This window comes from Pichia kudriavzevii, chromosome 4, assembly GCF_003054445.1.
Source record: "Pichia kudriavzevii chromosome 4, complete sequence".
NCBI lineage: Eukaryota > Fungi > Ascomycota > Pichiomycetes > Pichiales > Pichiaceae > Pichia > Pichia kudriavzevii.
In genome coordinates this window covers 22,729-33,972 of record NC_042509.1, presented here as the reverse complement: position 1 = coordinate 33,972, position 11,244 = coordinate 22,729, and the positions used below count along the sequence as shown (strand labels likewise).

Genomic DNA, 11,244 nt, shown 5'->3' with positions numbered 1-11,244 from the left:
TCACTTAGAGCTGGAAAATGAAGGAAAATGACTCTTTAACACCGGTCAAGGACTAAATTCAGCCGAACCCTGTTTCTTTTTCCCCACGGCTTTCTCTTTCTCTTAATCATCTAAAGTAAACCAAGAGAAACACTTCTATTGAGAGTATGGCATCTTCTGTTCCAGGTCCAATTCCTTTACCAGACTCTCGTCATGATTTGAGCACCTATTTAGGAAGAGTAAAGCATTGTGCTGAAATATCAGACCCAACGATGCTTTTGACAACTTCAAAGGATATCGAAGAATCAAAACGTCTTATTTGGGACTACAAAAATGGATTGATTCCTGAGATGACACCTAAGCTTTGGCGTGCTAAAAAGATCTTAGATTCCTCGATTCATCCAGATGATGGTAAAACAGTTTTATTACCGTTTAGAATGTCTAGTTGTGTCCTTTCAAACTTGGTTGTTACCGCCGGCATGTTAACTCCTGGTTTGGGTAACATGGGTACATTATTCTGGCAAGTTGCGAATCAATCTTTAAACGTCGCCATCAACACTGCAAACGCTAATAAATCACATCCATTGACTACCAAACAAATGGCTACATCGTATCTTATGGCTGTCGGTGCCTCTTGTGGTGTGGCTCTAGGTTTAAACTCTATCGTTCCGAAGCTGAAAAATGTATCAGCAAATACGAAGTTGATTCTCGGTAGACTGGTTCCATTTGCCGCTGTCGTTTCAGCTGGTATTGTCAATGTATTCTTAATGAGGGGTCAAGAAATCAGAAAAGGTATTTCCGTTTTTGATGAGGATGGTAATGATTTAGGAACTTCCAAAAGAGCTGCATTTAAAGCAGTCGGTGAAACTGCTCTTTCAAGAGTTATAAATGCTACTCCAATCATGGTTGTGCCGCCACTTCTATTAGTTCAATTACAGAAGTCGGTGCTGAGAAACAAATCTCTTGGTGTTGTTACTGCAGCTAATATTGGTTTGATTTTCACCACATCGTTAGTTGCCCTACCATTTGCTTTAGCTGTTTTCCCGCAAAAAAGAATCGTTGATCCTTCCTCCTTAGAACCGCAATTCCATAATCTTAAGAATAAGGAAGGAAAATTAATTACTTCTGTCTGGTTCAACAGAGGTATTTGAAGCTCACCATTATAGAATAGAACGGTTTGTATAGTTATATAGTACTCTGTACCAAAAGTTTTATTATAGAATAATCACTGGCATGATATTCATCTTGAGTCTTAGGGGGGAGGGGGGCGTGTGCGGATTGGTGAGTATAAAAGAGTTGTCTTATATTTTCAATAGTCTACTTTTCTTTCTTTTTTCTGTTGTTTTTTTTTTTTTTAATTCAACTCTTCTGTTACACCAAAACTTTTTTCAATACACATGGCTAAAGTTTTTAGTTAATCGCAGTGTAATGGTTATCAAAGGTAGGGGGAGATACCCAAAGAAAAAACCTGTTGAAATTGAATCTCCAACTCCGCATATACTGAAATTAGCGTCACTGAAAAGACAGGATGCAGCTGATAAAGCTCTGGAACTACTCCACGAAGTTGCAGCATTAGTTGCACCAGTGATGAGTCATTATGGATTCAAAGTAGGTCTACTTTGTGAAATGTACCCAAAGGATAAATGTTTGCTGGGACTCAATGTCAACCGTGGCCAAAAGATTTGCTTGCGTTTGAGATCACCAACTGATAACAAGTGGTTTTTGTGTCGAGATGAGATCGTTGGTACCATGTTACATGAGCTTACACATAATTGGCACGGAGCTCATGATAACACATTCTACAAAACATTAGAAGAACTGAAGGATAAGTACTTAGAGTTTCAGGTAAACTCGTCACTTCGAAACTCAACTTATAGGAACAATTTTTCTGCACCAAGACCATTGAGATTTTCCGCAAATAAACCCAAAGCTAAGTATACTACCAGAGTTTCAAAGCTAGGGACAAATAAAACATTAACAACACCTACCCAATTGGATCCCTCGACTCTGCGTGCTATCTTATTTAAGGCAGCCCAACGTAGAATTAATGATACAAAAATATGTGCTGATGTGGAATCAGCTAAGCTCAGCAATGTTCCAGAAGATGACGAGTTGAAGATAATAGAGGTGATATCTCTTGATACGGATATCACAAATTCACAAAGAGGAATAGAACAATTGTCTTCTAGCGATGATCCCCATGATTCACCAGAAGTAATTGTTTTAGATTAAGAAAAAAAATACTGGGACATAATTACATTAAATATACGAGAGGGAGAAATAATAATCTATACCATTAAGCATTTATATAAAGTCCTAGAATAGTTAAGTACGTCTATAGTGCACTCCCTGTAGTCTTGGTGAATTTGTAAATAGGATCAGTCTCGTGGTCATACTCTGTCATGTTGACAATTTCATCACTTGAGATTAGTTCCCTTAACTTCTTATCTGATTTGAACCAAGTTTTGATCAAATAGACCATTTCTGAATTTAGCAACTTATTATATCCTTCGAACAACTCGTAAGTAGATCCTTCGATAAGCTTTCTCATACTGTAATATAGCCTATTAAGTGCAACGCCACTTTTTATGAATGCATCCACAATAACGCCTGTCGGAATGGCTATACTGGAATCAGAATGTTTCTGGATAGATTTCAACATTATGTTGATTAATTGATCAATTGGAAATAGGCTTTCAACGTCACTTAATCTATCTGCAATAGCAGAAAATTTGTTCACTACTTCAGCATAGAAAGGAGTGTTCGAACAGTCCGGCTTCTGACTATATTCCACATACCATTTATCAAATAAAGATTCCCATTTTCCTAGAATATCTTCAAGGTTCCTGTGGTCTGATATTTTGAAACATAACAAAGACAATTCGTAGTATCCCAATGGATCAATATATTTATTGTACAAATCATTGACGGTTAGAATTTCACCATTTAGTTCCTCTTTTGCAACACTCTTTGCCAAATCAGAAATTCTTGAGTCATTCATAATAGTTGACAATAACTCATCCTGTAAATTCGAAACGGAAATCAAGTCTGATATTTGTGAGGCCAAAACCATTACATCTTGGTGTAAATACTGAGTTTCTATAACTTGAATAAAACTGTTGGCAACTGATAAAAAGTGGATCCTATCTTCTAGCGTTATATCAAAGGTTGACAGTGACAAATAATAGAGATGTGAAGCAGCTTCATAGTAATTGCCCTTCTTAGAATAGTATACCCATAGTAGCTTACTCATTTCAAGATCGTTGGTTGCTTGTGATTGAAGGAATTCTAAAATGTAGGGAGTGTCAATATAGAGAAGTTTCTCACCGACACCATTTATAACAAACCACTTATAAAACTCAAAGTGAAACATTTTATCTTGAACTTCCAAGCATATTTTGTAGCATTCATCTCTCAATTTTGAGTAATAAGTTGTTAGATTACCCTCACGATCAACAAAAACAGACTGAAAGTCTTTGAACTTCCCAGTGTTGTTAGTACTACTCCCAATCAATGTACTCTCTGCTGCTTGCTCCACACTTGATAATGCTTTTTTGTCAATATCTACCAATATTTGGAAGATAATGTGGAAGAGTTTCAGCTTTCGTTGATAGCTGTTTTTCTTCAGGGGGTCGGTCACCATCGATAATTGCACATCTTTTTGATATTGCGTGGAAAGTTTGACTAGTTCTGGAGTATTTGCTATGTCCAACAAAAACTTCACTGCATTAGGGTAGTAGCCTAGTTCGAGAATTGTATTAACACAGTTAGCAATCATCTCATCAGATAAAGAATCACTTGTCTGCTTCAACAGTGTGACCGCATTTTCTAAATACTTCAGTTTCAGTTGATCATCTTTGGCATCGGAATAATCCTTAGCCTTTTTTAAACTTTCAACCGCCTTAAAAATAAGAACATCGCCTGTTGAACAAAAATACCCACATTTTTCCTGCAAAGTGTTGGAGACTAACTCAACAGAATTACCTTGTGAGATGCTCTTGTTTATAATGCAAGACAGTAAATCCTTTATCAATCTCGAGACGTTGATATCAGATTTCGCAAAAAAATCACTGAAAGTTATACAACTTAAATCCACTTGAGCTTGGATGGGTAGGAATGAAATGATACTCTTGAAATTTTCATGTGACGTTAGGCTTTCACTTTCGGTTTCTTCTAGTAATATCGTTAGGAAAGATAGGCCTTCTTTAACTATATTGAGGAATTTAGAAATGGAATCAAAACAAATTTGCTCAGCTTGAACACACACTTCAGTGGCTTTGCCCTTCCAGGAGGTGTTTTCACCTTGACTGTTTATATCCTTAGATAATCCAGGAATAATATTTCTATTCTCTTCAAAAAACTTGATTATAATTAAAATCGAGCACAAAAGATATTCAAGTTCCTGCTTCTTGATATTCAAACTCTCTAGTAGTATGTGTTTATCCGTCTTAATGGAGTTCAAAGACTTTGTATCGACATAACCAAACTTATCGAATTTGACTTCGGGTCTCAATTTGAACACCTCTTTATTCCAAATACCTCTGATTAATCTGGAAAACAAGATCAGCACTGCGAAAAACCTGTCACTTGGTTCTACATTATCAATAACAGGAGAGAGAGCCTTGTCTAGTTTTGAGTTTTGACCACCAGTGATAAAGTACTTAGTAGCGATGTTTCTGAAAGTTTCTGATTTGTCGTATTTGCAGGCTAAAAATAGCATTGTAGAACAAGCTTCATCGTAGCCATACTTGGAAGCAAATTGTTTAAAAACTGAATCGTTCATAGAATCTTCCAGAATCAAATCTGGGGTTCTATACCTATAGACAACAATACCATTATTGGTCAATACAGCAAATTCTAATGGTTCATCAGTATACTGCGAGGCAAACTCATTAGCATATCCTTTGGGACTATTAGTGGTTTTAAATGAGGATGTTAGCTGGACAATATCAAAAACTTCGGAATACTTCTCGAATATCTCAAAATCCTCAACATACTGAGAAGATTTCTTTAAAACTCCGTAATCCGGTGTGCTCGTATATAATCCCAAGTCCTTGGAGAACCCAATAAATATACCTGGTGAAATAATTAATGTATGTGAAGTGTTGTGTAATAATAGTGATTTTTCCTGTGCATCTTTTAACTCTTCGATAGAAATCAATGGAGCTGCAAATGATTTAGTAATGGATTTATCGTTGTCTCTGTTGTTGATGTTCAAATTATTCTGGTATGTTGAAGGAAAATATGGATCTGCGTTGACGCCAGATTTTTGTGAAGAGCGGCTATAGAATGAAGACCTATTGTTATGCATTTGTGGGGCTGGCATTATTTGAGCTTCATCAATATTTTGGTTTTGACTAATCATCTTTTCTTTTCTCTTTTCAATTGTTTCGTAAAGCTTTAGATCAATTGGAGGGAACTTGACAAAATTAGTCGTTAGGGTTAGCCTATCGCCATATAATGTGCTTCCATTTAGATAGAACCTAACACCGTTTGATGCAACAGCAGTTAAAAACAAACTTGTGTTTTCCTTGTCAGTAACAGGGAATATATTAATAAGTTTTAGATTGGATCTGAGCAAACTAGATCGAATGTTAATTGAAGTGGTTGATAATTCCTTCAACAGATGAGAGATTCTTTTAATTAGTGGTTGCCCTAGAACAACTTTACCATTTTTAAATTGCAATTTATATGCCTTTATTATCGAATTAGAAGATAGAGTGTAGAGAATTTTCCTTGATTGATCGATTTTGAGGTCTACCACGAACTCCGTTTTTGAGCTAGTGGAATCATTAAGCCAATTTAATATAGGGATACCAGATAAAGATGAAGAGAATGAAGAATTGGTCACTTGTTCTTTGGATATGTTTTTAGAAAACCAGTCATGAGTGTTAGAATAATTTAACTTCCAAACACAATCGCTCGAGCCTGCACCAGAAAAAAATATGTCATTGGTATATTCCAAACAAACAATTTGATTAACAATCAATCCGTGTACAGAAACTGACATTTTTGTATCTGAAACCTCAAGTTTTTTGCTATCTGGGCTATACTCTAATGCTAAGATTTTCATTTCTTTGGAAGTTGCAACAATTATAAGGTAGTTTACAGATTCCACAAAAACGTCCTTTTTAGGTCTGACTAATGCACACTTTAAAATTGTTCCTTCAAAATCGTCAATTGTATCAAATTCTTGGTCTGTTAACGAGGCGTTGTAGTTCCATATGTACAATTTACTATCAAGACTTAACCAAGCCCTTTGTATTTCTGGAAATACACCCATATTAGTCACCAGAGAATCACTGTTCTTGTCTAATAACTTCTCCGGTATACTGAAAAAACTAACCTTCTCGAATCTGCTAAACGGATTTTTTGTTTGGTTAGGATTGAAATTGTAGTTGTCCACAACATAAGCTGAAAAAACCTCGTACAAAGTCGGAGTGGAATTGTCCTTTTCAATCTGAGCATTAACACACTGTTGAGCTAAATCGATTGGAGAGGAGGTAGATAACGGTAAATGACTCAGGTCTGTAACGACAGAGTCCTTCTTGTTGATTAAAGACTGATTGTTTGCATTTGAGCCGCCAAAAAATGGGAATGAGCCAATGTAACTATTGCCCATAGGACGATTCAACATACTATTTCTCGCTGCTCTTCTTCTTTGTATTTCAGACCTTTGGATATTGTAATTGACGGTAGCTGGATTGCTCTTATTGGCACTCAAAACGTTTGAATTGATTGTGCTTGCATCATGAAATGGATCGCTGGTTAATCCTGGGACCTGGGATACAGAAAACGACATACTTATTCACAAGGGAAGCCCAGAATCAAAGCTGGATATCGTGACAGGATCGGTCCTTACCTGAGTGCTCTTGACTATGTGGTCAGGGCAAGTATAGGTCCTTTTCATCAGTTCAAACTGGCATGCTCTACCACCATAACATTGGAAAAAAAAAAAAGTTATACGTGGTGGAATTGGTGCACGGATCTCGTCTTCGTAACTCTTTGCGCCGCGTCGATTACGTGTTGAGACTGAATTTACCAGTTTGAATGAATACTGTATCCGGAGACTTTAGAGAGAATCATTACTTATAGGATGAGCTCTTGAGAAGTTTGAGTTTTCTGCACCTGAAAAACTCCACTTTAACTGATAGTGATTACAGTTTTTGATGATTGAGTATAACTAATTTTTTTTTTCCATCTGCCTGTTGTATGACGACTCAATAAACAGTAGATTTGACTGTTTTATAGTGGGAGCAATCTGGTATCAATCTTTATGGTACTAAAAGAAAAAGGCACATATTACCTAGCTATAGAGTGAAGTGGGCAATGCAAGTACTTATGTTGATGATTGATTCCAAAATTATGTATATTCGAGAGCATCAATGTAAAATGGAAAGCATATTCTGTGTTAACACAGGATGCTTTATGAACAACCTATTTCACATCTAACGGATGCATCCATAGTATTTTCTAGCAAAAATAAGTTTTAATGGGCAATGGGTGCTAAAGGTTGTTTGAAATGCAAAACGTTAGTACATAAATAGGTCCGGTTTAGTTTCCTCGGAAGTATTTTTGACACAAATTAGTAATCTACCTACTTCACTGAACAAACTAGTGTTTTCTTTCAAAAGCAGGAGAATTCGTACCTTTAATTTACAGCAATGAAACACGATTGGTAGGAACATCAACACTATTATAGATACCAAATATTATTAAATACAGTTGGCTGTTAGCTGGAAGTTTTCTCAAACATGTTTGGGATACGATATAAACTTGTATGCACTCAATTTCCATACACAAGTACCTTTCAAACATGAAAAATGTGTGTTGGAATATGTCTCTGTACCTCACTGTATATACCAAAATCTATTAGAAGCTCTAATTATACAATGACAAAACGACCAACTAAGACTTCAAAGGAGCAATCCCGGCCATGTAATATTGAAGCACTTCGTGATAAGAATAAACTAGTTCACTAATAATCAAAAACATCAAATAGTAGCAATTATTGTGCAAACTGACAATCTTGTGTTGACAAGGATATGATTATGATCTAATAATTAGCTGGGACACGGTATTTTACTTACTGACTGATGGGGGAAAACCTACAGTGTGAAGACATTTTATGATGGAAGCAAAATTTGAATGCTTGTGCAAAAAGTCACAAGAAGTTTAAGAGAAAAAGTACATTAGGGATTTTTCCTTTTTTTTTTGCCAAAACGCTTCTGTGGAAATAGTGGGCTACCAAAACTTGCCACTTATTGGGAAGGCTAAACAGTTGCACCGAATGCTAAAGTCACAATATTATTACTCCCTTGACAAGTTCTGTGATCAGCACAGTATAGTATCGCAGTTTCCCCACAAAATCTGAGGGTAAAATTGCAGAGATTTCAAAGAAAAATCACTGGAGTACTCATAATTCAGTTGAGTCCGAAAACAGAAACTTAAAAACCAAATGCTTGAGCGCCACAGCTGGGAAACTAATTCCTATTTCGGACATGTTAATTTAACGTGGATTTTATCAACGAAATTGCTTAAGAACTGACTGTACTGAGTAACATTTCTGCAGGAACTATCTCTTCAACACGGATATCTAAGCACCTCAAACTTCCGAAGTATGACCCAGAAGGATTTCCCGGTTTTAAATGACCAAAAGTTGCAAGAACTAGTCCATGAAGTGAGCCAATTCGGATTATCAAATGGCTTAGTAATGTATCCACCTGCTCCATACAAGGACTACGAACCCGTTCTGGCACCTATTACTATATTCCCAACGCCGTTTCCACGGAAACAATTTGAAAAAAGTTACGATATTCAGAAAAGCTACAATAAACTATATGCTAACGTTGTTTCTGAGAAAAAATGGTTGGAGGGTATCATTGAGAAGTTATCAATTCATGATAAACCTTTTACTGGAAAACTATGGGATTGTTACCAAAAGGCTCTGGAAAAAGGTATTCCTCAAGATGTTTCTCTTGCTTTGACGAGATCGGACTATATGTATGATGAGACCTTGAACTTAATAAAACAGGTGGAATATAACACTGTGAGTGTTTCGTTTGGTGGATTGAGTCCAAAGGTTGGCCAAGCACACACTTACTTAAACAAAATAGGTGCCTACACTGGTGTGCCACTATCCCAATACTATGAAGAAAACGAGCTACCAATAAGTGAAAGTGATAAAAAATTGGCACGAGGACTTCATTCTGGGGTTAAATATTACAATGACAAGTACTTAAAAGGGGAAAACAAGTCAATTGTTCTAATGGTTGTCCAGCCATCTGAAAGGAACGCATTTGACCAGAGAAGCATCGAATATAATTTACTCAATGAATTCAATGTTCTCACTAAAAGGGTGGAATTGCCAAGTGTCTCGAGGTTGGTTCATATCGATCCAAACAGTCGTAAATTGTTTTATCAGGGGTATGAAGTATCTGTCGTTTATTACAGATCGGCATATGGACCAGCAGAATTTGATTTACCAGAAACATGGAGATGTAGAAGCATGCTCGAATCCACTTTAGCCATCAAGTGTCCTTCCCTGTTGACCCAATTGAGCGGCTCAAAAAAAGTACAACAGCTATTAACTAAGCAGGACAATCTATCACTATTCTTAAATGATAAGGAAATTGAGTCGCTAGGCGATTCATTCTGTAAGATCTATCCGTTGGATGATAGTGAAGATGGTAGTCTAGCCAAGAAGTTAGCATTTGAAAGCCCGGAAAAGTTTGTGTTAAAACCACAAAGAGAGGGTGGGGGCAATAATATCTATAAGGAAGAAATACCATTGTTTCTTAAATCTATCCAAGAAAATGAATGGGAAGCATATATTTTGATGGAACTGATTAATCCTAAAATCCATGAAAATCTAATATTAAGAAACGGTGAAGTGTTGAACGATGGCATAGTTTCAGAGTTGGGTGTATTCGGTAGTTATCTGTTCAATGAAAATACTGGTGAAATTATTGATAACCAGGTTTGTGGCCATCTACTGAGATCGAAAACTAGTTCAAGTAATGAAGGTGGTGTTGCTGCAGGCTATGGCTGTGTTGACAATATGTACCTCTACTAAATTCCGCTAATCAGCGATTTATCTCTTTGTAGACGTTATATCTTTTTGTTTTGTTAGATAACTTAAAGAATAATAAATACATAAAAAAAGCACTTCAAAGAACTAAAAAAACGAGTAGAAAGTAAAACTCATTAGAATCCTCTTAAGGAGCGTTTAAGGAGGCAACTTGATAGGATAGTAATATCATTCCTTCATAGACCACCATGCCACAGTAGAGACACCAAACGCAGATAAGAATCCTATGTCTCTATTTGTCAGTCTGACATTCTCATGCTGGTTTTCTTCACGTGTTTTAGTTTCGTTGTAGTGTTTCCGTTGGCTTTGTTCGTAGTGTGTTCTTTGTTGTTCTTTGGCCCTTGCTTTTATCTGTTTCTTAGATTTTTCAATAATTTGCTCTTTAGATTGTTCGTTGGCTTTTTTGAGAACATTTGAAACAATGTGCTGGTTGGTAACAGAAAACGCTGCATTGCTTATTGCGCTCTGTAGGCGATGCTTTTCTTGTTCAGCTTCGAGTGTGGTATCTGAGCGGGTATTTGCCTCTTGAGAGCTAAGTTGACCCTTGGCATTTTCATTTTTTGATGTGCTTTTCTTCGACAATCTAGTTTTTGAAGCTGTTATTGATTGTTCATTCGTTTTAGTTTTCCCTGACTTTCCACTCTTAACTTCAGCCTTTTTCGACAACTTAGCACTACTTTGCTTTTTCACTTCTAGTGGTAATATAGAACGATCACTAGAATGTTGCTCAGAAAGCCCAGAATATGCTCTTGAATTCTCAATACCTGATTGCTCTTGTGCAATGAGTCTTTGAACTAGGTCAATCTTACGACCAGAAACCTTCAAACCTCTTTTTCTACATTCCATTTTCAAACCTTGTAGATTCATTGATGTATATTTCCCCTTATGAGAGGAAATATCGAGAAGAATTGTTTCCTTCTTAGAAGTTTGATGAACATGTCTCACTGATAACTTTGTCTGAGTATGGAACAAGTCCCCTGATTTGAAAGCGTAAGTTGTAGCTGCTTTAACAGGTTCGTGTAAAGATTTTATTTCAGACTGATAAAGAAGGCGGAGTGATGGTAGCGATCTAGCTGTCCTCAACATATTATTTGATGGTTTATAAATGTTCCTTTCAAGGTACTAAAAAGTCCGATTGAATACTACTTGTCAGATAACTGTATCTATTCAAAAGA

General features: G+C 36.4%; 5 protein-coding genes across 5 annotated transcripts; 3 read left to right on the top strand and 2 right to left on the bottom strand.

Moving 5' to 3' along the window:
- Positions 1 to 146: 146 nt before the first annotated feature.
- Positions 147 to 1,130, top strand: C5L36_0D00230 (uncharacterized protein; the record flags this gene model as incomplete). Its single annotated transcript, XM_029466899.1, has 1 exon — positions 147 to 1,130. One exon carries the CDS (start codon positions 147 to 149, stop codon positions 1,128 to 1,130), a length of 984 nt encoding a protein of 327 aa, XP_029322759.1.
- An 82-nt stretch (positions 1,131 to 1,212) lies between these two features.
- C5L36_0D00220 (uncharacterized protein) lies at positions 1,213 to 2,211 on the top strand (the record flags this gene model as incomplete). Its single annotated transcript, XM_029466898.1, has 1 exon — positions 1,213 to 2,211. The coding sequence occupies one exon, from the start codon at positions 1,213 to 1,215 to the stop codon at positions 2,209 to 2,211; it is 999 nt and encodes a 332-aa protein (XP_029322758.1).
- Positions 2,212 to 2,314: 103 nt separating this feature from the next.
- On the bottom strand, positions 2,315 to 6,781 carry C5L36_0D00210 (uncharacterized protein; the record flags this gene model as incomplete). The annotated part of the gene is made up of 1 exon (XM_029466897.1): positions 2,315 to 6,781. One exon carries the CDS (start codon positions 6,779 to 6,781, stop codon positions 2,315 to 2,317), a length of 4,467 nt encoding a protein of 1,488 aa, XP_029322757.1.
- A 1,818-nt stretch (positions 6,782 to 8,599) lies between these two features.
- C5L36_0D00200 (uncharacterized protein) lies at positions 8,600 to 10,054 on the top strand (the record flags this gene model as incomplete). Its single annotated transcript, XM_029466896.1, has 1 exon — positions 8,600 to 10,054. The coding sequence occupies one exon, from the start codon at positions 8,600 to 8,602 to the stop codon at positions 10,052 to 10,054; it is 1,455 nt and encodes a 484-aa protein (XP_029322756.1).
- Positions 10,055 to 10,237: 183 nt separating this feature from the next.
- C5L36_0D00190 (uncharacterized protein) lies at positions 10,238 to 11,155 on the bottom strand (the record flags this gene model as incomplete). The annotated part of the gene is made up of 1 exon (XM_029466895.1): positions 10,238 to 11,155. The coding sequence occupies one exon, from the start codon at positions 11,153 to 11,155 to the stop codon at positions 10,238 to 10,240; it is 918 nt and encodes a 305-aa protein (XP_029322755.1).
- Between the last annotated feature and the right edge of the window lie 89 nt (positions 11,156 to 11,244).